At 40.9% G+C, this 21181-nt stretch overlaps 2 protein-coding genes across 3 annotated transcripts in view; one reads left to right on the top strand and one right to left on the bottom strand.

Moving 5' to 3' along the window:
- Nucleotides 1–21181, bottom strand: part of BCAP31 (B cell receptor associated protein 31) — a 192998-nt gene that overhangs the window by 22518 nt on the left and 149299 nt on the right. The window lies entirely within an intron of this gene.
- Nucleotides 450–20449, top strand: ABCD1 (ATP binding cassette subfamily D member 1). Of its 2 annotated transcripts, XM_053473845.1 has the most exons (12): nt 450–553; nt 971–1918; nt 9640–9820; nt 10103–10245; nt 10671–10839; nt 12548–12642; nt 13797–13942; nt 14546–14691; nt 16313–16397; nt 17182–17307; nt 19397–19621; nt 20137–20449. In XM_053473845.1, exons 2-12 carry the CDS (start codon nt 1013–1015, stop codon nt 20144–20146), a joined length of 2232 nt encoding a protein of 743 aa, XP_053329820.1. In that variant the 5' UTR covers nt 450–553; nt 971–1012; the 3' UTR covers nt 20147–20449. The 2 variants fall into 2 exon arrangements, with proteins under 2 accessions (XP_053329820.1, XP_053329821.1); XM_053473846.1 differs by lacking the exon at nt 20137–20449 and having other exon boundaries at nt 19397–19654.

Below are 21181 nucleotides of genomic sequence, written 5' to 3'. Positions count from 1 at the left end.
GTTTGTCTGCATACCTTTAAACTTCCCAAATTGAGCAGACTCTTGAAATATTAACCCTTTAATGGTTCATCATGAAGACCCTGGGAGTTCCCAAGTATGGTTGTCTGACTCAAAAACATGGCTGTTTAATAACACATACTGCTCATCGACAAAAAATGTTAATTGAGTATACGTTAATTAAAAGAATTCTTGAAAGTGACAGGTTCATGACTTGTTACGCTTCCCCGCCTAACAGGTTTACAAGAAGACTGACTTCAGTGAGTGTTGTATTACGGTCATGTTAATAAAGTTATTTCATAAAAAAAATCAACATGTCTCCGGGACTGTTATTTTTTTGTGTTCCCGCCCCTTGCCATTTCCTACTGGCCCAGCGGCCTGTCAGTGGCTTGTTTGGGCGTGGCCTGCCACCGGCTCTAGCCCAGTGTTACGAGTCGTGAGTGACGGTGACAGCAGATTTTGGGACTGGAGGAGGGAAGTGACAGTTGAAGGCCGGTGTCCGGTACTTCCTGTTGCTGGGTGCTTTCTCTGGCGAGCGGAGGGCAGCAGGGGACAGGTAAGGAAAAGAAAACATTATAGGCAGTCGCTGGTTAAGTTCTTGTGTACACTATACATCCATACCTCCCATAGTTACATATAATTCTACTTTGCCACTGTATGTAAGTATTCTATAATGTCCTCATATCATGTTATTGCTCTAAGGCATGATCATATCCACGTGGGTGGCACATACTAAGAAAGGCTGGTGTGTTGCTATGTTTACATAGGCGTGTGCTTAGAAATCAGGGGCATTTGGCATACTCCTATGAATAGCCATATATCTTGATTACTATAACTACACCTGCATTAAATGTGTATAGAAAGCACCATATAGGAGGAAAATACACCGACATTTGCATTTATGCTGATTTCCTTTATATGCATGCACTTACATACGCAAATATTTGTACTCACCATCTGTGAATTTGTTTAGGCTACAGTTTACGCGTCTATACATTTGTATATAGAAGCCATCATGATGCAAGTGTGCCCGTCCCCTGTTACCCGAGCTGCCGTCCTGAAACGGGCGGCCGTCTTGGCGTTGGCTGCCTATGGAGCACGTCGTCTTTACCCGGTGCTGAAACACGCCTGTCTAAAGTCACCAAAGCATCAGAACTCCAATGGGCTCCCGGGCAAAACGGGAGAGGCCTCCTCGACTCCCCCTTATGAAAGGACTGGGGTGAACAGAGTTTTCTTCAGAAGACTGGCCCGTCTCCTACGTCTGCTCTTCCCAAAGTTGGCTTGCAAGGAGTTTGCACTATTAGTATTACATTCAGCGGCGCTCATCTCTAGGACATTCCTTTCTGTGTACGTAGCTAAACTAGATGGCCGCCTAACCCGCTGCATTGTTAAAAAACGTCCAGCCGGTTTTGTGTGGCAGCTGCTTAAGTGGCTTTTGATTGCCCTGCCTGCCACCTTCATCAACAGTGCCATCCGGTACCTTGAGGGTCAACTAAGTTTGGCCTTCCGTAGCCGCTTGGTGGCCCATGCTTACCATCTGTACTTTGGTAATCAGACATACTATAGGGTGAGCAACATGGACGGAAGACTACGTAACCCTGACCAGTCATTGACTGAGGATGTTGTGGCCTTTGCCAACTCGGTGGCACATCTCTACTCCAACCTGACTAAGCCTGTGCTCGATGTAGTGGTCACCACATACACGTTAATCAGCACAGCCAAGTCCAAGGGTGCCAACACCGGCTGGCCATCACTGATTGCTGGACTTGTAGTTATGATTACAGCAAAAGTGCTGAGAAGCTGTTCTCCTAAGTTTGGGAAATTAGTCGCTGAGGAAGCCCGACGGAAAGGAGAGCTGCGATACATGCACTCAAGAGTGGTCGCCAACTCCGAAGAAATTGCCTTCTATGGAGGTCACAAGGTGAGATGGTAAACATCTGTGGTATGACTGTTCTTAAGGTCTATTTCTCAGCAGAGCGGTTATTTGTCCAGATAAAAAGTGACCAAGTTTGCATAGAACATAAAAATAATAATAGTTTCAAGTGTCCATGGTCAAAGCATTCGGTGTCTGACTTTAGCCATTGGATGTTTGACCCTATTACTAACAATGTTTAGTAAGGGAAATGCATCCTCTTGAAATTATCCGGCGTAATCAAAAAATATTCTTCTAAACGTTTAGTAGATTACAAGGAAATTAACATATTAAATGACCCAACTCTGTACGGAGCCAATAAGTCCCTCCCCAAAAGGTTCACTTTAGGCTGAGATACAATCTTATTTTTTTAATTACAATGTTATAGAATTGTGTTAGTGATCTGTTGGGGGTGTCATCGTCATCAGTAGCTTATGGGATAATGGCCAAGCAGCAGGCGGTGCCGAGGGCACAAGAGTATCTAGCCGCATCCCTCGGGAAGTTTGCTGGTTGAAAATGTCAAATGATCAACATGATTTAGAATATTGAGTCACCTGAGATATATTTAGATAGGATACAACAGCACTCTTCTCAAATAAAGCCTCAAAATGAAAAGGTATTTTTAAATGTTCAGTACTAGCCAGACAGAAGTGTAGATGTTCTATACTTGCCACCTATACGGATGTCCATACATTGTAGTAAGCAGATCACTTGAAAATGTATAGATAAAATGCTGGCTTGGCTGCTGTAGAAGAGTGCATTGATATAACATGTTATCGTTTCGAAAGAGATCTAGAACAGTGCTGTCTCGGTTCTAGATGTTACAAGCAGGTTATGATTGTCTCTGTATTGTTCAGGTAATTACATGCATATGAAATATTCCCGATAATCTTTTAATTGCCTGTAATTGTGTGATGCTGTATGACGAACATGCTCTTGTTGAATTATGGGGCGGCCTGACATACATCTGGCATTTCTCCATAACAGCTAGGTTTGGCGGTAGTGATTAAATTTGATTGTAGAACAGGTCAAGGTTGAGACCACGTCCTCCTACCAAGGGCAAATTCCATGTCAGAAACTTGTTTTCCATCCAGCTTGTTTTGGACTTTTGCTCACAGTAGATATTGGGGGAAAAAAATCTTTATACCTTCAGGATTATATGGCCCAATTGCTGTTTTCAGCATTGTAATGTATGGTATGGGTAGGTATGGCCATGCTGGACTGTCATTTTCCGCATAAACACTATAGATCCTCTGCTATATTTTTAGCTGGAACTGGCAACATGTTATGTGTTACATTTCTAAACCTGCCTAAACTATAACCCTCCATATACAATATATTTCTTATACAATGACTCCAGATATAGGTTGGGTTTCATGGGCATCCTGAATGTCAGCAACACAGATTTTGTTTCCTTATTTTTATTATTACTGTTACATTATATATAGAGTGCCGTATGTTTGGAATGAGGGTTATTCATTTTTCCAAAAAAATATTATTTAAGCTAAAATAATGAAAACTGATCATTCAACATGATTTTAGAGCGTTTTTTTTTTTTTAATCCAGCCCTATATGAATGCAAAGATTCCCAGCTTCCCGCAGTTCGGCTAGAGTTGCCAACGTGATCTGACAGCCTTCAAAAGCAATAAGGAAGACTTGGGCATTCCGTACATGAATAAATACTATTTCTGCAATGAGTAGGAAAGGCATAGTTTGGTTAAAAGATAATTATGGAGCAGTTAATATTTTAATGACTACAGAATTTTGTTGCCAGATGGCTTAGTTGAGAATCATGAGAGCAAAGTGAATGGAGAGATAATATCCTTCACCGCGGTCACCACGGTCACTGATGCCAGAACGTCCTGCTCTGTAGTTATCGGAATGGGTCGGTCACTTGGAAGGAACCATATTTAACTTGGGTCTGTGAGCCAATCATCGAGGGATGTAGAACCACACGGCTGGCATTATTGATTTTATACCTATTAAACCGTAACTATCCTGAGATGAGAAGAGATTAGCAAAGTTCAGAGCTTTCCATGAAACTTGAGGTTATTTCAGGTTATCAGTCTTATTATAGCAATCTCGCAGTATCTCTTACTGTGACATTGTTATAACCAAAAGTCTAGAACAGCTATAGAGCTAACGTTTCGAGCTACAGTGCTGTGCTATGCCACAGAGAAAATTGATTTGCATTGTGGGAGCGCGAATGGTATTTGAGATAATATTCCTTTTAATGGTAAAGAACAAGTTTAGCATTAAATATACCGGAATGAAGTAGTTCAGCCCAGGGCAGACCCATACCAGATTCTTTCTCAGGAGATTGGACGAGAGGTAACATAAAGCTTTTGTGGTTTTTGACGCACATTCTTGCTGTTTTTATGAGCACTGAGAAGACATCTGTTCATGAAAACGGTCCCTTTTGTATTCATCCGGGCCACACAATTAAGATTGTTTCTTACTCCTACCTGGGAAGTCTAAACATTTCTGCCATAAAAGTCTCATTTTTGCAGCTGTCCAACTAACAGCTGATGATGTCCGCCCACATTTCAGCCAATCAGCTAAGACCAAAGACGCACAGCGGGATCCTCTCTCTCCAACCCTACTTTAAGGGTCACTCATATTGGCTATGAAACTGTAGAGAGGGTCTAGGTTAGATCTTGTCTACCAATCTAAAGTACAAGCTGCCTTCTCAAAAATGTCAGTGGCATTAAAAATAACTTTGGCTTCTTTTAGAGAGTTATTTTATTTTTAAAACTTACTAGCATTTTATGTTCAACCTGAAGGCTCCAGGTTTCACAGCTCTTGAGGAACAGTCCATCACAGGGTTCTACAGCCCTAGAATTGCACAATACTGTGTATAGAAACTGCAGGCATTGTGTTTATAAATTAATTTGTGTAAATCAGATACACAATAATGCTTCACTCACTTACACAAATAACTGTCTAGAGGTCATGAAATCCCATAAAAACTTCAGAGGAAAACTGGACACTTTGGAGTTATGCCAATGGCTTTATTCATTGCTTAGTCCACCAACATCCTCTTCATACTGCCGGTCTATGTCAAAAAAATGAAAGACTGAGGAACAAAACTTCAGCCTAAAATGAACGGAATGCCTTGTAGTTCTTGATCTACTGGTCATCCCAGCAGAATAGTTTGTACGGTGCTTCCTAACCGTGTAACCTGCAGGTCATCAGTGAAGCCCAACTTACATTTCATTACCTGCCTAGCCAATTCGTCACAAAATAATTGTTTGTTGCCAAAGCTATATAACAAAGGAAGGGCGGCACACAGAGAATAAATGAATAAAAATACAACTAGACATTTAGGCAGAGGTGCAAATACTCCCACCTGTGCCCACCAAGTATATGTATAATAATGAATATTATTATATATAATAATGAATATTATATATTATACATATATAATGAAGATAAGTAATTTAATGGAGCAGTGCTCAAAAAATTAGAAAAAGTATCTACAAAACATATCTCAGGTTCATTCCCACACCGATACATAAATAAATTAAAAACAACAAAATGACCAAAAAGGCTTACTTTTGAGAAAGAATTTACGTTGAAAAAGCTAGCGTTTTCCTTTCCTCTGTCACATACGCTTGTATTGAGTATCAAACGTAAGTCCCTTTTTGTGGTCATTTTTTTTGTATTTTATTTTTATGTATCAGTGTGGGAATGAACCTGAGATACATTTTGTAGATACTTTTGGCCTCTTCTTTATTTAATTACTTTGTTGCCAAAGCTACCAATAACATCTTTTAAATTGCACTAAAAAGGCTTTGTCAAACATTGAGAATCGAGTTTCTCTCAAGAGATATTAAAACCTCGTAATGAATAGCTCGCCCATTTTAAACATTTTTGTTGAATTCCAAACGCACCGGAGGACACAAGTCAACTTCAGAATGCCTGTGAGGTTCCAACATATTAAGATGCCTTTCAGGCGTTCTAAATAACAATCGGCATGTCTAAATCATTGAAGAGCACTTAGTCTCAATCTGCTTCAGAGACGTCTTTCAATTAGAAAAGCCTGGCATAGGATAAGAAAGCCCTATAAAGGGTTTGTATGAGAAATAGAGAATTCTAGAAAATAAAAAAGACAATCCATCAAAAAAGTTGGAGTTCTATAAAGTTTTTCATGGCTTCCCGAAGTTTAAAACAAACATTTCTACCATTTTGCAATGCTGGAGTAGTTATCTTGCTGTGTACGGATGATAACCGTGTCCTATTGTAACCCTTTTGTCAGACAGTTCTCTATATGTGCGGCGAGATACATTATTCAGTGGCACGGTCTGTACGCAATCTCCGCTCGCTTGCTCACCTTTTCCCTACTTGGCTCTAAGTTTAGTTTCCCATACTCAGCCGTGGGATCCTGACCTAAACACGTGTTTTGGGGGTTGGTGTGATCAGAGCGATCCCTCCTTCCATCATTACGACCCCTGCATGCTAAAGAAAGACCGAAGAACCAAAGCAATGATCCTACTGGCAATCCAGTCTGCGTATTGCGCAATATTAGCCGGGGCAATCGGGGTGAAATATTTCCCGTTTCAAAAGAGCTCTCCTAGGTACGAGCTTTAGGGCATGGAGCCGTAATTATGTTACTTATGTAATGTTTGCCTTTCTTTCCAGCCTGAACTACAATTCTTGTACGGCAAGAACAATATTCTCAAGCATTCTTGATGAGATATGATGGATGAGGGTTATAGGCGGTAGCCTGCGTTGAATATCAGCAAGTCTAGCGACGGCTGGGAGTGTTTTTCTTTTTTTCGTCCATGTAATCTCTGAAGGGTTGTTTGGAAACTCCAGGCACAGAGGGAAAGGTTACTGTCGGACACTGTACTCTTCATCAGTTCTGCTATGGTTGGCAGGAGGCTTAAAGCGCAGAAGGTTTAACTCCTTCATCGCATCTCGCAACAGAGCTCAGCAGCTTCTGGGTTATTATACAAACCGGCAAAGCATAGAACCCCGACCAAATCCCCTGCGCCACGTAACGATAATTACCGAACTGCAACTTTAGCTGGAAAGGTCCCGTTTTGCTTAAGCAAATGCCCCCATTTGAAATTTAGTGGTGCTGGACACTGAGAGGTTGCTGAGTAATCGGGAAGTGGGGTAGGCCCGGAGGATATTGACTAACGCAGCGGTTTGTCAAATCCAGGCCTTCGAAGGCCGCAAAAAGGCCATGAATTCTGTATATTCTTTCCTGAAAACAAGTCGTTTTAATTGAGAGCCCAAGCTGGGGTACCCAACAATCACTGAACAAAAGATAAATGTAAAAGTGAAAGAAACGGAATGCTCTGTAAAGAAAGACATACGTTTCTATATCTCTGACTATTTTAGAGATTAACGGGGAGGTAAAATCAGACGGCTCCTAAAAATAGTTAAAAGGACGCTCCACTCATCTTATACACTGTAATGCATGTGATGGCTGTATCCCCTTAAAACATGAATTTTGTCCCCAAATGCATTAAAGGATTTGTCGGAGTCTAGAGATATGCATCGTCACTAATTTCCCTGCCTACTTGGGTTGCAGGAGAAGTGTTCCCCCTGCCATTGCGCATGCACACCATACTCCCTGCCGGTTCCAGCGCTGGGTCCCACGAGAGTCCCAGGGGGTTTCATGATACAAAGTACTTTAATATCCATTTTTGATGATGAGGCTGTCCAAATCATCACAGTATGTAAACGGACTGATATCTAAGAGCAGTAAGACTGTCTAAACCATTGGCTTCATAATGGATCTTTTTCAGAGGTTTTATCTTTATTAGATATGAGAAGAATCTGTTATAACCTAATAAATAATATAAAAATAAAGATTTTAATGCTAAAGTGTTGTCCAGCCTTTATAAGGTTATGGGTGGTTACTGTTAAATAAATTATGTAATAGAACCTGTGAACCTCCAATGATTATTGGACTCAGTAGACACAGTAGTAGTAGGCCAAAAATAATTCTATTCCCTCTCAGTTCAGATTATTATTATTTTTTTTTTAAATTCTGAAATTAAATTTGTCGCTCTCTCTGTCCCACAGTCTTATCTGTGCCCTCTGCATCATCCCCTTGCCTTGTATTTGCCCCCCTCCACCTGCATACTCACCTTCTTCAACCATTTCCTTAGCTCCAGATGCAGAGACCATGACAGGTAGGAGGGGGAGTCAGTGTGTGAGACTGGGTCCTTTGATTGAGATTTGTAAAGATATTATTAAAAGTTTAATTTTAGAGGGATCTGATGTAGCATTTTTGCCCAGTATAGATATCTCTGGCATTGCAATGGTTAACTATAACCTTTTATTTCCTTTTGCTGTAAGTAAGCCCTTGCACCCTAATGTTTCCTGTTGAGTTTGCATTTGCAAATACTTAATAAGAAGCACCTGTTTATTATGTGCTAAATGCTTGACACATGTACCCACTTTGAAACTTAATCACATTTTCTGGGAATGCTGCCAAAAATGCTAATCATAGGGGGTGACATGATTAACCACTGCATCTGTTAGCGAATGTTAGCGTTATATGTCAACAGTCTTTATAATGGACAGTCAGCCTTAGACCGTAAGCCTCCATCAGCCGTGTCATAGACTACGACTATGGGCGCTTTGCAGAATGGGACTTACGTGATATATTTGTTGACATGTGATCTCCTGCACAGGACAACCACAAATTACATGGACTGTTACGTGTTCCACGCTTCATACTATAATACATTTCCATTAAAAATAAATATTACCGGCTATTTAACACGTGAGACCTGCTTGGCCTTGTGTTAACGTTTATAGCCCTTGTTCTGGTGTCCCCTACATGGTGGGTGTTGTGGAAATGCCACGGTGCGGTACCAGTAAAAGAAAAAAAATACACCTGTGACTCCGAGGAACTGTAGAGGCGTTTTAGCTAATCTGTTTGTTATTTCTGGCCTTCGCTAAGCAGAAAACGAGGAAGCAGAATTATTCCATTTATTACTCACTCCTTATTGTCATATTGTGTAAAGCATGCGTGATCATCCTCCTCCCCGGTCACGTTGAGTTTCAATTGTTTTCTTTCTGCTGATTTGGTTGGTACGTGTGACTCTATTTTAAGGCCATCGTAATCATTTACACACCATTAGACATTGTGCCATAGTCTACATACTGGTTTTATCAGGGCTTTTTGTGCACATTTGTGATGTCGGGAAGTCTATGCTGGTGGTCTTGAGTTCGTTGGAGGTTGGTAGAGGCTGTAGTTACTTTGTTTCATCTCAAATGTGTGATCCAAACCAATACATGAAGCTCATAATTAACGAACCCAAAAAACAAATAAAGGATAAGCATGTTGTTTTGTATACTCAGCGGAGTGTTTCCATATGAAATACTCTACAGAGCAGGTTGGCTCCGTCCCTGGCTTAGGTTTAGTCCTAGATCCATGTCCTAGGGGACAGCGTGTTGGGGGTTTGCAAACGTTGCCTACACATATGCACGGAAATCCTAGAAGTTGTAGGCCGATAAGAACCATTCAGCCCGTTTTAACTGCCGAGGATGCCCAGGTGGTGTGACTGGGCCACGCACTTTAAAGATAAGGATCAGGGAAGCAAGTGCTGTATTGATGAGCACTTTCATAATAATTAGACTATTAAAGTGTCTAAATCGCACTCATTTATCATATGAACGCATAAGTGTTTACTTCTAGCTTGTCACCCAATCATGTAACCTCCATTATCTTGTTGACCATTTGAGTCCTCCTGTTCCTTCTGTAGGTGGAGATGTCTCTGCTGAAGCAGTGCTACCGGGATTTGTCCTCGCAGATTAACCTCATCCTGCTGGAGAGGTTGTGGTACGTGATGCTGGAGCAGTTCCTCATGAAGTATGTGTGGAGCGCATCTGGACTGGTGATGGTGGCGGTGCCCATCATCACTGCCACCGGCTACTCTGAGAGTGGTAAGAACTTCTTAGGATGAGGTCTTTCTTTATCAAAAGATTCTGGTCGTGCGTAAAGCCCCCCTTAGGACACTTGCGTTATAGTTTTGGGTTACCTATAAATAAAATATAAAATCCAATATACATGAAACAATAGAATGATGATAAATGGTAGTTTATTGCTGCTTTTGATGACTTTCTTGTTTTCTTACTTGAAATATTTAAAATGTGTGGTTAGTTGGTAGATTGGTTATGGTTTTGCTCCGTTAGTTTGACCTACCTGCTGTTCCTTACATGCACCAGATTCGGCGGAAGTGAAGAAAGCGGCCATGGAGATGAAGGAAGAGGAACTGGTGAGCGAGAGAGCTGAGGCCTTCACAACGGCAAGGAACCTCCTCACAGCTGCAGCAGATGCTATCGAGCGGGTCATGTCCTCTTATAAAGAAGTGAGTCGGATATAAGTCTGATGGCTACTAAATGACCAGGTTTAGCTCCTGTCTAGAATAATAGTTTAGAATGGAACATCCTAGCTAAAAATAATCGTTGCAACAGAAGCTCTTTACTTTAGAACATCAGAACATTAGACAATTTAGAATCTGAAGATTTCATAACAAAAGGTAATTTTAAACCTATCAATAATTTAGTCTGATTAGCCAATTAATAACAGTTGGTTTTTACATTTTCTGTATGGGCTCTGAGAACTTTGGCTTCCTTCCTTCCTGACTGTCTCCACATTTTATATATTTTTACATTTTATAATGACTTATTTTTGGTACAAATTAACATCTATTGTTAGAATGGTCTTCATGTTGAAGGGGTTATTCCACGGTGTGTTTTCAGCTATGATTAAAATGCTGATTGCTTACGGCAGATAACAGAACTGGCCGGCTACACTGCACGAGTTCATGATATGTTTGAAGTGTTTGAAGACGTGCAGAATGGCATCTACAAGAGACCAGGAGAATTGGAAGAGGCCAGCCCCAAGAAAGGAAGGGTAATCCAGCACGGTATCCGCATCGAAGGGCCCCTTGAAATAAAAGGTAAAGTCGCCATCCTGATATATATATATATATATATATATAGTAGAGGTTTTAGACTTGAGAAAGGGAGAAGAGCTCCTGAAAGCTTGTCATTCCAAAATTCTGTTAGTCCAATAAAAAAGGTATTATCACAAGATACTTATTCCATCTGTTATTTGAATTGTTCCCAACCTGCTCATAGTAGTAGTATGAGCAGCAGTTTTGCACAAAAAAATGTCTTGACGAGTTGAATAAAATATGGTCATCATCCTAGAGTCGCTTGTATTGTTCATTACTGTTCCTTAAACTGCACATTAAGCTGAAATAAGCTCCCTTTCCCTCTCCAGAACATTTCCATGAGTTGGTGGCACTCGTTGTGAGGCTAAGGACCCTTAAAATATGATATAAATTCCCCACAGCATTTCATGGCAGACTTCATGAGTTCTAAGGGCTTGGACGGTATAAAGGTTATTGAAGAGTCCTTCACTCTGGAATGTTAGTTTTTCTCTGTACCAAGGAGAGAGACCTGATTTGTCCCGATGGTTAATCTTCACTTTTAAGAGACTCTGTGGCATCCAAGAGGCCAGATTCATGGCTCTTCATATCTTAGTCGTCACCCCTTTCGATCACTTGTAGGAAATGTTATATTCAAAGCCAGAGGATGGGTTTTGTGGTCTTCCCTTACATCATTAATGTTTTGATGCACAATAAAGTTCTGGTTGCATTAGCGAGAGTCCTAAAGCAGGTATCTTGTCTTTGTGGAATATATGAAAACAAGAGGCCATAGTCGAAAACTGGAGGGTCAGAGGTTTAGATGTAATGTAAGGAAGTTTTATTTCACTGAGAGGGTGGTAGAGAAGTAGCAGGGTCTCAGACAAGTCCAAGGACTGATTTAAGGTTTGAGTCATTACATCATCAAAAATGGGCAGACTGGATGGGCTGAATGGGTCTTTTGCCATCAAATCTATGTTTCTATGTTACATCATGAGAGGCAGTCTTGTATAGGTATCTATGATATGGACCTGATGCCAGTTTGAACCTTGTTTGCTCAAGGCTACATGGTTCGACTCTTTCAGTAGTCAAATTGCGTTGTTCAATATAGTTAACATAATAATAAAAAAAGGTTAATTCCTTAAAGTAAAGAAAACATGGTGGCTATCTTCCAGCAGTTTTAAATAGCTTTAAATCTGTAACCTTTTTGAGTTGAGCCAGGCCATGATATCACAATATAATCCATGAGCTCTTTGCTGTTGGATGAACCATGTGATGCACACTCAGAACCAATAAAGACAAATGATCTCATAATCACTACTTTTCAGAGATCAACATTTTATTTGGTTAATGTATTATATTGTATAATCTTAAAGCTTTAGCTTAACAAATGTTGCTGCATTAAATTGTAACTTACAACGTCAGCATTTTAGGGGATTTAACTCACAGTCATCCGAAAATTATCCCAAAATATTGAAAATGCACACATTGTACGGGCTGGGGTTTTTAAATATGTATTTTATTAGCCGATTTATGCAGTTAATTCGCTTGTTAATAACTTCACACAATATATTATCTCTCTTATCCTCCAAGTGAACCTTTCTGTGTTTGCCCAATGGCTTAAACTTCAGTGCTGGAGACTTGCATGTGATGTTTCAATCAATGATGTCGTTAATTAATGTTGATGAATCCCCTATGTCGGATGCTCGGATACGTATTTTTGATTTTTCTTTTCTAGGAAAAGTAGTGGATGTGGAGAATGGCATCATATGTGAGAATATTCCCATCGTCACTCCGACTGGGGATGTCGTAGTTGCAAGCCTCAATATCCGTGTAAGTGAGATTTCACATCAAGGGCCGCGTATAACCTCTCTTCACAAAGTACACTGCGGCCGGCCGGAGAGTTTGGGGAGAGAGAGGTTTCCCCGCTCAAGCACATTTGGGCCACCAGAAAAAGACGCCAAATGTGTCAGATCTACAGCTCCACTTGTGAATTGGGTATGGACATTCTCCATGGAGTCCATCGAGATTGGCTCCATAGAGCACTCTGGGACTCCTGGGATGATCCCATAGGTTTGCATATTTCAAGATGGTGCATATTACTAAGTGGTTCGCATGTTAATTGCTTGTTAATCTCAAGACTCCTCAAACTCCTAAATCTTTGTTACCCTCAAGAACCGGGTTGGACACCCTTGCCCTAGATCTTGCAAACCTAGGACTCCTGAGACTGATTAAACTTTGTTCAGAACTGCTATATAATCGCGCTAACCTTTCTCCGAAAACATTTTGCTAGTGTCGTAAACACAATCAATATTTATATGGACGTTATCTTTTCCTTGCTGATAGACGCAAAGATGGCGAGATTAGCGCCTCCTAATCACAGATAATATTCTGCTCTGTGGTGGACCTTGTTGAGGTAGAAACTGTTATCTAAAGAGAGAATGTTTCCAAAATCAACATGGTGGGCCAAAAAATATAACCGGTTGTCATTAAATTAAATAGTTGAATTAACAATAAAGCAGAAGGAAAGCTGATAATCGTCTTTCTTGTTATCAATGTCCATTAAATAGTTCAAATGAGGAGGCAAAGTCAAACGTCCAAAGGCCTGATTGAAGAGGCAAAGATCCTTATTAATCCACCTCATTTATCTTGTGCTTATCTTCCCGCCGGTACAACAGTCATGGCCTTGGGAAGAGCGCTCATTCGCACATAGCTGGCTCCACGTGTAGAATAGTTTGGTTTTTGTACCTACTGTAAGAACCTTGTCTAAAGATGATTGCCTTGAGAATGAGTCAAACTCACAAACCCCACTGATGTAGAAGACACCCCACCTTATACAGTTGGGTTCCACTTTTGATGGCTTGATCACCAAGTATAGTGCTTTGGTATTGTACGTAAAGCAAATAAACTCCCCAAACAGCTCAGGGAACAGAAATCCTTGGTGCAGCGACTTCACTAACCATCCATTGTGCTCTTGTCCATGGCAGGTGGAGGAGGGCATGCACCTACTCATCACTGGCCCCAATGGCTGCGGCAAAAGCTCCTTGTTCCGGATTTTGGGTGGTCTGTGGCCAGCGTACAGTGGAGTCCTTTACAAGCCCCCGCCTCAGCATATGTTTTATATCCCACAGAGGTGACATTTTTTGTTTTGTTTTTTTTTGATACAATTATTAGACTTTTTTAGAAACAGGTGTTAACTTGAAGATCAAGCAAGTTTAATGAATAAGTCTCTGTAATTTAGGAGGGGGGGTTACATTTTGTGTTGATGTTAGCAGGGTCATGGATGGGCATTGCATGGTTCAGGGGCTCCCAATAGGCTTTTCCTAGTGTATGCATCACCTGCCATGATGTTTGCTAAATGTGTGTAAAATTAAGTGTATGTTATAGTCAAGCCATATATTATGTCCATACAGTTTACTTCCCGCTTGTTTTGGGCTATGCAACATACTACAGCTGTGGCATTGTTGGTGCAAAAGCATTTAACACCCGTACACCCTTTAAAGACCTGCATCTTTACTATAATCTCACCCTTGACAGTTTGTGTTGTATAGCACCGCCTAGTGGTAGGATGCTTGTACCACACTAGGTTTCTGTGTTCTGTGTTGGTACCGATCACTAAAATACGTTATTTAAAAAGCTTTGCGATCATGAATTCACTGTACCTTGTGAAATACGAGGCTGTGTGCAGAGTAACTATAAACCTTTTCTAACTTCTTCTTCCTTATTATTTTTTTAGGCCATACATGTCCGTGGGAACCCTTCGTGATCAAGTAATTTACCCAGATACTTTTGAAGACATGCGCAGGAAAGGCTTCACTAATAAGGACCTGGGGACCATTCTAGATATTGTGAATCTGAATTACCTGGTACAGAGAGAGGGAGGTTTGTGTACCTACTACTCATTATCATTACACCCTGTACCGCAAACTCAAATCTGAAGTTCTGCAGGGTCTCATGCATGCTGTGTTGGTAGTCTAAGGGTTCTTAACATGCTCTGTGTTATGTCTCGTGGGGTTACTTCAGCGATTGTGTATTGTAACATATTCACTTGGAAATACCGTACCTTATAATTTGTATTTTGTATGCAAAATTGGTAAATATTTGGTATATTTGAGAGAATACAATTCCAGTGGAAGAAAGTTGAAGAATACTGCTGAAGTCCATTGGCTTTTAAATATGTGGTCCCCATGGGCTGCCAAGATGGTCGTCAAATGGTGTAAGGGGATGCAAGGGAGTATATGTGCAGCGACAATAAGCAAAGAGGATAATTTATACTAATTGCTAATATAGTGCAGAGGCAGAGAAGCTGTTGGGGAGGGAATAGTTTCTTAACCATTCCAATCACTGCCATGTTCATAAGACCCTTTCTTAATCCCCTGTCGTCGGCATCACCAGCAAAGCTCACATAAGGGAAAATCTCATGATTGATTTGTCTGGTTGTGTATTGTTGCCGTAGATCAGATTTGTTCTATTCCGGACATTAGCTACTAAATCTTTATGGAATTAAATGTTCCGTATATGGAAACACCAGATCTGTTTAATTTCCCTCCTCCTCGTTCAGAAATTCATGTCGATATCTAGATAATATATAGATAAATATGAGACTAGGCTTCTAATTTATCAGAACTAGCCCAGGTATATTAATCGCACGGCTCCACCTGCTGGTGAGGAGTGGAATCGCTTGCTTGGCTTACTCGGATATAGCAATGGAGGAAAGCTCCTTCTAGAGTTTATAGCAGATTAGGACAATAGGGGGAAGATTACTTTCACTACAATTTAGTTTAGGTAGGATTCTGTTCTTGATCTTTTCTCCTTTTAATGTATATTTTAAATTATATATTTCAAATCCTCTATTAAAACAGATGACAGAATGTACTTGACTCCACACTAATTACCATTTCATGTCTCAGATTCACTGTAGATATTGCTATCAACCGGTAGAAAATATATTGTAGTGAATAAGTGGTCTTGGTTGGGAAAAAACACAAACAGAGGGTAGTTTGGGCATATGGAATCTACTTTTTATAACCACTACGTGCTTCATAATCCTGTTTAAGAATAACAAGCTATTATCACATTTAAATGTAGAAAAAAAAAGCCATCAAAACGTAGTAAATATTATAATGCAACGCTTCTTTAATAACCTCTAATTTATCAGTTACGAGGGTGGGGAGAAAAAAGGGAGAGGAATGCTGATTCTCACCCTTTTCTCTCCGATTTATTGATTTCCTGCCCTTTTGGTAAAATAGCCAGTATTTCACGGGAAATGTTCCTCTTAGATGTGTAGGTCTACAGAAAGGGGCGTGCAGGGAAACTTAATACATAGTTCTACTTTTTATTACCGTAAATCCGTCTTCTGTTCTGGTTGTCGGTAAGCGGCAATCCTCTTGACCACGTAGGAAGATTTCACTCATCGACAAATGAAATTGATGGTGCGTGGTGAAGCGGTCGGTAACCTGAGCTTCAGAGCTCTGTCCTGACAAGATATCTTGTTTTCATGCAGGTTGGGACTCCGTAAGCGACTGGAAGGATGTTCTCTCCGGGGGTGAGAAGCAGCGTGTTGGAATGGCGCGCATGTTCTATCACAGGTTAGATCTTTCAGCTTTTTGAATGGGTCAGCAGTGCTTCAGCGCTCAGCCGGCATGAGACCCCGGGCTGTGTGGTCCTCTGTCTGCTCCTCGTTACTCTATGGTGTCTACGTTCTAAAACAGCGACAACTGTATCTTTGGAATATAGGATGTTTTTAAAAGAAAAAAAAAAGACCAATTCTCCAAGTATGTAGATCTATTTGGAATGTAATATATATGGATAATTTATAAGGCATTTTTCATACAATTTATTCCAGAAAATATCATAATTAAAGAGCAAATTCTTTATCAGCGCAGGTGACAATGCCCTACAAGGTCCTGGATCTCTGCAGCTACGCTCAGCAGACGAATATCGCTCGTGTTCTTTTTTTTTTTTTTTTTTTTAAATGAAATATTGAATCATTCATGAGTCTGTAAACACTTTTCCTGCCATCACAGATGAAGTCAGAAGTCACAGAATGCATACTAATGCATTACTAACAATCACCTTTGTTGCAGCAATCCACAAAACTGGAAGATTGGGTTTACAATATTTTAATGTTATATGTAGCGTCTAAGTCTACTATAGGAGGACCAAGTTTTAGGAGATAGTATGACAATATTAATGAAACAATATTCAATATGTATGTAGATGTGTATGTATATGTGTGTGTGTGTGTGTGTGTATATATATATATATATATTATACACACACGCACAATTGTTTGTTTTGTGAGCTCTGTTACATGTGCTTATTATGAAATAAAAACACCCGATTACATTGCTGCTAATATTTCTGTTACAGACCCAAATACGCCCTCTTGGATGAGTGTACCAGTGCCGTGAGCATTGATGTAGAGGGGAAAATCTTTCAGTCCGCAAAGGATGCTGGGATTGCGCTCTTGTCTATCACGCACAGGCCATCTCTATGGTAAGGCATAAAAAAATTATCCGGATACTTTTCCAGAGATGTAGAACGTATGCTGTGAACCCACATTTCTGGTTCAGGTCTCAACCCTTTTACACCACCCAGCGGTGAAACAGTTAATATTCACCAATTTAAATGCTCTTACAGGTGATTATATATTATTAAATAGGATAGTCCCCTTTTCTAGGAAAGAATATTCAGATTAAGCTCAGATTCGGCGCCATCAAACTATACTCCCATCCGGTGGTAACGTTGACGACTCCAATTACCACCGAGCTGAGTGTCTATTGATTACAGGTCACAGCAGCCCCGGGCTACCCGGCAAGTGGTGGATTTGCTCAGCATTAGTCTTATTCTTGGTAAATCCAAGGGATTAATTAATTAAATATAATTGAAAATCTGGCTTGCAGGCGCTCGTGTTCTCTTTAAGATGAGATCTCTGAGTTTACAGCAATATAGCAATCAGACATAAACAAAATGACCAATTGACCGAAGATACTGGTCAAGGTGTCCTAGAACACACTTCCAGTCCATTAGATCACTCTAATATAGCTCCCAAAAGTATGACTACTGCGCTAAACCCTGATTAATAGTCTTTAACATGGGGGAGCGGGGGGCAGCCTATAATCCGGCCAATACGGTATATCTTATAAACACACATCTTACAAAATATAGCCCAAAAAACAAACAAAAGCAGTTTGTAATCAAACAGATAAACAAAGAGTAACATAGTATGAAGTACCCAGAGCCAGTCTACGCTTCCGGAAAAGACAAGAGCAGAGAACCGAGAAGCTGGAGGGGGTAAGGGGTTAAAATGTAGGCGCTTGTTTGCCAGTCCGAATTATTTGATCTGCCCTCCTTGGTCCGGTTTCTGTTACCCCTTTAACAGTCACAGTTGGGGTATTTGGCCGGCTTCCAGCCTTGGCAGCGTGAATGGAGTCTATTACACAACAGGCTGTTTCTTGTTTCAGTCCGCTGCCGTAGGGCAGTGACATTCAGCAAAACAATTCCGCATTTAGAGGAAGCGATAAGGAAACGCGACCGCGCTGCGCGTGCCCTAGAGCCCGCTTACAATTCAGCGTATTCCTCGCTACAAGCCAGAACCGAAACGTTAGCATGATGAAAGGGGAACGGTGACATCCGACACAAAACCGCGGCTGAAAGCCATCCGTGTTCCTATTACGTTTAATTAATACTTATTCTTCATTTTCCATCTCTGACAACTCCCAAAAGCCCAGCCAGGGCATTTAATGACATTGCCGTGATCATCCTAATGTCGGCCCAAATTGTAACCTGCTTCTTACTACATTATTTTTCACAGGCTGCGCTTGAGCGCCTCGCACTAAAAATCAGTCATCTGTAAAGTCAAAGCGCCATTAAAAACATGTGATAAAGCAGCGAGCGCGCCATTTAATTACCGCGTGAGAAAAGGGTTGTATGTAGATGTAAGAACTTGGATCAGGAATCATTTACAATGAAACCGTTTGCCTTTAAACTACAAAGTGTGGGAGACATACCGAGAGGAGTAATGGCAAAATGGCAGCACAACAAAAAATAACAAGGGTTTTTGTAATAACGCTTTAATGAAAAGGGGGAAAAAAAGCATGAATAATGTGTCGAATAGATTTTTATTGGCTTGGCTTAATTATTATTATTATTATTATTTTTTATTTATATAGCCCCAACAATTTAGCGCAGCGCTTAATACAATACATAAATTCAAGGGGTCTGACAAGACGAGAATTGACTGACACAAACAATGACAACAATACATAACGGATAAACCTCAAGATACATCATACATTATGTGATGGAACAAGGAGAATGAATGAGAGTGGAAGGGGGTCTAGGGGAGGTTCTACATTCATGATACTCGACTAACACAAGCATTTCCTGATTGTGTCTCTTTAAGTGGATACAAGTCCCTCTATTTGATATGCATATTGAAACATGGAAAGTCCGCGTTATTGTTACAGATTAACTTTTGTAGCACGCCATACTACTTCGCACAGGGGGAATGTTGCGGGGGGGGCCTTGCGGGTATGTAAATGTATTTGGTATGCAAATGTAATCCTGCCGTCTCTCTTCGCAGGAAATATCACACCCACCTGCTCCAGTTTGATGGTGAAGGCGGCTGGAAGTTTGAGAAGCTGGACACCGCTGCCCGTCTTTCTCTAACGGAGGAGAAGCAGAGGCTGGAGCAGCAGCTTGCCGGCGTACCTGAGATGCAGCAGAGGCTCAGTGAGCTGTGCCAGATCCTCGGCGAGGATTCCGAGGTAGTCGGCACGGATAGCGGTCCCACCCCGGGACTGTCTGTGTAAGAGCCTTACTGCATCATCCAACCATCAATGGTCTTTGGGTTAAAGCCGGAGCATCTGCTCCCAACATCTCACGTGAACTCCTTTGCTTAGCGTAAAGGCATACAGTTGTAATGCAAGTCGTTGCAAGCCATTATTACTGGGAAGGAGTTGAAAAGCACTTTTGTGTCCCTGGGCTTCGCCCCTGTGACCATCTCCCAACTCTGAATGTGAGCTTGCTGTAACAATTGTCAGCATATTTTTGAAAGATGAAGTATCTAACATTTCAACCCAGCAAATGTGAAGAAGGTAGTGTGGTGTTGTCCTTAGCTTCCTGCGTTAAATCAGTCTGTAAGGCCCCATGCCCATAGGCATAGATCCCCTGCTTTCCCCATTTTGAGATACTGTAGGGTTGACCATAGAAGGCTCTCCCCACCCATCACTACTGGGTTAAAACCAGTAACACCCGCACCTTTATAGTATTGTTTAGGAGGAACTGGAAATCGAGGTTTCGCTGTCTAGCATACTTCAAAAGGTGGGAATAGAAGAATAACAACAGGTAGGTGCCATGATGTTCCTGGGCATTGTCATTCTCTTAATCCAGCCTTTAAACGACCAAGAGCTCACTGAGACTCATAGGAATTATAGTTTAATGACTACCCTGGTGCTTGGACACCCAGACTGGTTTTTTTTGGTAGTTCCTGACCATCAGCATCTTGGAGCCATAAACATTTCTTATGTATCATGATATTTCTTATGTATCTGCCTTTGTTGTTTGCTTTGGTGGATCCATTTCTAAATATACAGTTGCGTATAAAACGACCGGGGCAAAATGAAAAGACACAAAAGACTTGGTTAAAGTAGAGGTGTAGTTCTACTTTCCCAGTAGAGGATGATGGGCGCTCTAGAACCCCTTCTGTGCTCGATGAACATATAATCGTCTGTCTACCCCATTGCGGGTACCAAGTTTGGGGGACTTACAGAGAGGCTCATCCAGAGCATTATTAACCCTGTTCTGTTTCCCTAATTACCTAATACACATCGAACCGTGAGGACAGCTGCTAGCCTTAGCCCCAACCCAGCAATTCCTATGAATTGAAAGATCAAATCACATGCAAAATGGGGACGTGTAGGGTTAACTTCGAGTGAAGCCCTACTCAAAACAGCTTGGGTATATTTGTAAAACTAGGACTGAAAAAAACATGCATTTTCATTTAGTGCCCATCTGAGGACATCTGTCCTGATGATTCGCAAATAAAGAAATTAGTTAAACTCGGCATTCCTAAAAAAAATTACAAAGCCCCATTTTTTTTATGTAAATAAAACCACTTTTAAAGGGTCTGTTCCTATCCCAAATGATCCTGTACACAAGGGGGGGTAAGGGGGGGTAGGGGGGGTGCCCAGTATGCTATGGATGTCCATCCTAAAAATATTCCAGCCTGCACCTGACTCAACTCATGTAAATGATTATTCAAATTCTGGCTTTTCAAACAAATGTATTATGGGAGAAAAAAATACAAAGAATTTATATTTTAGTTAAATGAGAGGTTATAATGACATGTTATTTTGAAGTGGTCCGT

Source organism: Spea bombifrons, chromosome 8 (genome assembly GCF_027358695.1).
Source record: "Spea bombifrons isolate aSpeBom1 chromosome 8, aSpeBom1.2.pri, whole genome shotgun sequence".
Classification (NCBI taxonomy): Eukaryota; Metazoa; Chordata; class Amphibia; order Anura; family Pelobatidae; genus Spea; species Spea bombifrons.
This window is presented reverse-complemented; position numbering and strand designations above follow the sequence as displayed.